This window comes from Alosa alosa, chromosome 11 (assembly GCF_017589495.1).
Source record: "Alosa alosa isolate M-15738 ecotype Scorff River chromosome 11, AALO_Geno_1.1, whole genome shotgun sequence".
Lineage (NCBI taxonomy): Eukaryota > Metazoa > Chordata > Actinopteri > Clupeiformes > Clupeidae > Alosa > Alosa alosa.
In genome coordinates, this window is record NC_063199.1 from 18,148,348 (window position 1) to 18,154,347 (window position 6,000).

Genomic DNA, 6,000 nt, shown 5'->3' on the forward strand with positions numbered 1-6,000 from the left:
ATGCCCATTCTTTAGATATACAAGAAGTGGAATACATTCTCTATGAAATACAATTACCTATCCAATACCAACTGCCTAGCATAAAAACTATGTCATGCACAGGCACTGTTTAAACAAACCCTAAACAAACTAGGCAAGTAAGGGTGTGTGTGTGTGTGTGTGTGTGTCCTAATCACTGACTGTGCGTTAAAGGCTTTCTAATGAAGGAAGAAACAATGCAGTGTGTGGAGTTAAGTGGAGAACTCCACCGCTGGGATCAAACGAGGAGCGGGCCTGTATTTTCCAGGTCCTCCGGAGGTAGCCGGAGTTGTTGAACTAATTACTCATGCTGCGTACTCAATGAAAAATGAAGGACCCCAAAAATCTATTTTGTGGTTCATCTCCCATTATGGTCATCCCATTATGGACATTCAGTCTCACTCTTTTTTATCTCACTCACTCCACGTATTGTGTTTTATATGCGTGCAGAGCAGACACACAAACAAAATGTGTGCACGCTTGTGCATATAAAAACACTAAAAGGTAGCAAGCAAACAAGCCAAATCAGTCTGCTTACTAGGGAAATATCTTTGCAACAAATTCTGTATACACTATTTCAAACACAAAATCAAAAAGCAAATATCACACACAAAAAAAAACACAAACCTACTCAACACATACATTGAGTGAATTTAAATGAATATGTCTACACTAATCACTACCACAGCCTTCACATGACTTCTTATACACGAGGCAAACGAGGTTAGAGGTATGAATCAGTGTGTACCCTTCTACAGTTAGACAGAGACCAATTCTCAGATATTTCACTGTGGTACACAATACAAAAGAAGCATGACTGCAGCTGCACATGCCCGTAAATGTGTGTGTGTGTGTGTGTGTCTGTCTGTGTAAGGAGATTTCTCTGCCTGATCTCCCTGCTTGAGACCCTGCAGCCCTGTGGTAACTCGCTTCAGTGTTTTATAACAGCCAATTGACCAATGAAAACTTCTGCGTGGCTGCCAAAAGCCTAGGTGACAATAAAAAAGCCATTTAATGTTCGAACCAGATGGTGGAGGGAAGAGAGCAGAGCAGAGGGATGCCAAGGAGAAGGAATGTGTGTATGTGTGTGTGTGTGTGTGTGTGTATGTGTGTGTGTGTGTAGTGTAAAAAGCATGCATCTCTGCCTCACACAGATGTACAGTAACACTATGGGTGGGACATAAAAAATTATACAGAAACATATTGTGATATTTTCTTTTACACATTTTTTTTATTATTTAGTTACACAGCCACTTGCATGTGTGTGTGTATGGCATCACAGGGCATTATCTTTAGTAATAATCATAAAGTCACACAATGATGAGATATGATAGTGACGCCACAGTGCCATTGCTATCACAGGGAACAAGTTTTAACAGATTTGTATTGAAAAGATCATTTGTGTATCTTAGCCCACAAAAACAAGAGAGAAATTGATAAAAGGAATTAAGGCAATGCAGTTATGCGGCATGATAAAAACTTTTTTTTTTCAAAAAGTGTCAGTACAAGTCCAGAAACATTACTATGAATTTAAAATATATAAATATAATTTTCAACCTTTTTTCGCAGATAAATCAGGCAAATGTGGGATACCAGGAAATGTCATCACCCTACCCCTACCCGTCGAGGATGCCACTAAAATCCTCAAAAGATGAAATTTGCCAGCAATAAAATACTAACAATGATTTACACAAACTGCACACCAATAAATTGATAGTCCTTGTATTTTTATAACTTCTAAATGTTTCCCAAAATGTATGAATATGAGGGGCAGATTGAATTTTCATGCCCTCTTCGACTCTTTGCGGAAAGACACAACAATTTAAAATCACATTATAAAAAGCTGTAGCACAGAGCTAACTCACAAGGCATGTGACTGAAAATGAAATACATGCATTTTTCATTTTGGCAAATTAACACTCATCACCTTCACAGCAGATAAAACTGGCCTGTGAGACGAACAGAGAGTGAACATAAATCTTAAACCCCCCCACACACACACACACACACACACACACACACACACACACTGACACACTCAGACTGGAGGAATGTGTGATAGCGGGTGCAGGAGGAGCAGAGAGGAGCGGGGAGGCGAGTTGGAATTGATGCCATTAGCTTCCCGCTCACTCAGCATTGGTCCCAGACAAACGGTGCCTCAACGTTTCTCCCCCTTCATGGGTTAAAGGGCCTATGCGACTTGATTGACTGTAAACAACACAAAGTACTCCATCCCTCCCTCCCTCTCTCTCTCTCTCCCTCCCTCCCTTTCTCTTCTCCCTGGCTCTGTCATGTGCGCTCATTCTCTCTTAATGTTCTGCAAATGAAGAGGATTTATTAATGTGTAATTAAGTAATAATCATCGCTACATAATACATGAAACACTCATGAGGCCAGAGGAGATATGAAGCTGAAATGCTCTGGCCGGGCACTCCACACACACAAAAAAAAGGGATTAATTGGGAGAAATAATATTTTGATAAGTGCTCCTCTCCCTCACTATCGCTTGCTCATTATAAATACCATTCAGGGCTTTAAGGGGCGAGCCGAGTAGACTGCAGGCATTTAAAAATGTTACGTCTAATAGACCTTCAGACTGCTTCACTGCCTGCCTGCCTGGCCCCTGGACTGTAGGCAGTGGGGTGTTAAGTGGCACAAAGTAGCCTGACATGTTAACAAGTCACTATCTGATGACTGTGAAGTGAGTGTATCTGTCTGTGTCTGTCTGTCTGTGTGTGTGTGTGTGTGTGTGTGTGGAGGGAGAAGGGTGGTGAATGTCATGAGGACATGGAAACACAAATACTTCTTTGTACTTAGAGCAGCGTGCATCCCTTCCACAATTCAGCAAGACCAAATGTCTGGGAAAGGTGCTGCAGCAAGATAGCAGCCAGTGCACATATTGCCTGAGCTTAATTAGCCTATGACTGCCAAACATCACTGACCCCTTATTGCAAACATAATGTAGCTTTGCTAATCCTTTTGCCATGCAAAGAACATCTTTGGCTAGATCCATTTTTAATATGCCCAAGCAATGAAGCAAATGGAAAAAAAACAATAGTGTGTGCACTAACATCCTCTAGAGATGGCACACATTTGTAATGATCAATTAATCACCCACAAACTGTTCTGAAAGTGAAGTGTAGCCAAGGCATTGTGCGACCTGCCCGCAGAGAGGAGAATATCTGGCTAGACAGCTTGCTTTATGGGCAGTGACAGAGATGTTTTAGAGAGGTCGTGACATCTACCGCGCCAAGCCAGCAGCAGGCCATCGGGGCAAAGGAACTACTTCGCGCCGATTTTTTTTAGCACTGTTAGTGTGTGTGACAAGCGGCTATTCGCCAATCATATCAGTTGTTTTGATGTCATTTGTCTAATGCAATTAGGCCACGCACTGGTGAACGTTCGAAACGAGCCGACTATAACCAGTGCAGATTGTAATTAGAGGAGAAAAAGGCAGTTATTAGTGTAGGTTTGTGGGGGGTCTAATAAGCAACTGGACCACATGGTCACTATAGTGCCCATCTGGTTTGTACGGGAGCTCAGAAACCCAATGCAAAAAAGTTTCAAGATTAAAAAATGTTAAAGGTTTTTTTTTTGTTTTGTTATTTGACTGTGTCTGCAGTAGGCACAGTTTTTTGTTATTTGACCATGTCCGCAGTAGGCCCAATGACAGATAAGACTAAACGGGAGACTCGAAACGCTCGCCACTGACAACCACATTACCTGATTGACGTGCAACCATATCCCAAGCAGAAAGATAAGCTCAGCTCTGCTGAAATGTGTCCCTTGCAGGTGCAATTTACGCATGGATGTGATTAGTGTAAAAATGTAGGCCAAATTCGGAAAGTCCATTTAATCCTGCTCACTCGTTGCACCTGGTATCTTACCAGGCCACTCCCAACAAACAGACAGAAATTCAAATTACGTTTCATCCCTTCAAAAATTACCTACCCATCACTGAAACTTAGAACAACATCTAGTAAGCAGAGGGCTCACCAAAAATAATATATTTGGACAGCATTTAACCCCGCCTACACACAGCGCAAATTCAAAACAAGCATGCCCGCTAAAGACCCCACGTGAACTTCATTTAACGTTAACCTGTGTGACTGCAGCTTACAAAAAAAACCTGGAGGCCTACTGGCCTATAGCACTGCTGTCATCTGCTGCCGTCACGCAGAAAGCCTGCCTGCTTAATGTTAAACATAAAACTATCAAAAAGACTTTGTTGGGCACAGAGGATTTGGGTTTTCCAGCAACAATTTGTTTTACGCTGCAGCCTATTTACTCGTCACGCCATTGCGCAGAAACACAATGCTAACCATAATGTTCCATGACAAAATAATATGTTAAATCAAAGAACATTCACAATACCCGCCACATTTTGCCATGAAATCTCATTGGCCATACTTCCTCTCGTGAGTTTTTTTTCCCCATGTTTCACTAAAATACACACTTACCTTTCACGGAGCGCGGTTTGGCCTGCTTTCGCCTGGACATCTCCTGTAGGTGTTGTCTATTGTATCTGCTGTTATCGATCTCTTGTCCTTTAGTGTCAAATAACCATAAGCTGTGAATAGATAGTTCGCTTGGCTTTTTTTTACTTTGCCTGTTGCAATGCGGCAACTTCGGTCCGTGTTATAGTCCTGTGGCACTTAGAGGAAGAGGTTTGTCGTGAGCAATGGACAGACGCAGCATCCGGATATTCCAGCAATGTAACTTCAGCAGCGGCTAGAACCTGTAGAATTTAATGAACTTGTGGTTTCCGAAGACTGTAGCGAGGCCGTCTTTTGTTCCTTGCCGTGAAAGACGCTGGCTCGCGAAGCGGCTTCACCAGTGCACGGTCGGAGTTTCCAGACGCGGCTGCTGCTAATACACCAATACTCTAACACCTGATCGGACGTGAGAGCGGTGGCAGTTCGTCCCAATAATGTGATTACCTCAATTAAACAATTAAACGATTCTCTCGGAGCAAGCCTGTGATTTTTCTTCTTTTCCCACGTAGTCTTCTCTTGAGGTTCTGTTTGTGCAGTTCTCGGAACAAAGTATTTTTCGCCTTGATCCAAGGCTACCAACACCGAACCGCCCTCCCCCGTCGGTTATTTTTCGGAAGGTGGCACTCTCAGTGCTGTTTTACCTTGCATTTTCACCTTTGGGGATTTTATATTTCTTCGTACCCCCCTTTCAATAACTAAAACCCGTAAATGTTTTCGGTCGCTAGCCTCTCTCTCCCTTTTTCTTTGTCCTGACTCTGGTCTTCCCTCCGCCTCTCGATCCGACTGCTGGCGGGGCTGCGGCGCAGACACACATAATAAAGCCAGGCTTGGCTGGAAATGTAGCCGTGTCCCAGCAGGAGGATGTGAGAGTAGGGTCCCGGCGGGGGAGCGCTCTGATCCCGCAGGGAGCTCCGCACAGCCTGGGTTGAGCAGACAGAGAGAGCCAACAGCACCAAACCATGGTCAGCCATGGAAACTACAGCTTAACTTGAAGTACGGATCGGGGGCAAAACACGGAGCTTCGAGGAACTCAACAGCGCGCAAGGAAAAAGATGGACTGGATTCTCCTTCTCCGATTCTCTCACACACTTCAGACGGTCCATCATTCTTGATTTGTCCTTATCTCTGGGGGTGCCGGGGATGGAAGTTTGGCAAGTTTTAAGATCACGTTTAGTTAGATTGTTCCATCAGCCCTCAAAGGTATTTTAGCCTTTACTGTTTGTGGTTATCTCTACTCAAATCGTAGCTTCTTCAATCTGCCTGTGTGATGTGGGTTTGGGATTAGTGCGTATAATATAAACAGCCATCGGAAATTTAAGGACGTTTATTTTGATTAGCTAAATCGTGCATTACGCAAACCTTGATTCATTCGTGGGATTTGGCCATTGTGAGATTTGATGAAGACTGTACATTTGTTTTATTCGGTTTTGTGAACATACGTCGAGTAAATTCTACTGCACGTTTTCTTATTACACCTTAGACATGC

The 6,000-nt window shown here is 43.2% G+C and overlaps 1 protein-coding gene across 1 annotated transcript in view; it reads right to left on the reverse strand.

The window, feature by feature from the left end:
• znf423 (zinc finger protein 423) overlaps positions 1-5,621 on the reverse strand; it is a 159,024-nt gene extending 153,403 nt beyond the window's left edge. The window contains 1 exon segment of the mRNA XM_048257575.1: positions 4,479-5,621. Coding sequence (XP_048113532.1) covers positions 4,479-4,518 — 40 coding nt within the window. The 5' untranslated portion in view covers positions 4,519-5,621.
• Positions 5,622-6,000: the final 379 nt, after the last annotated feature.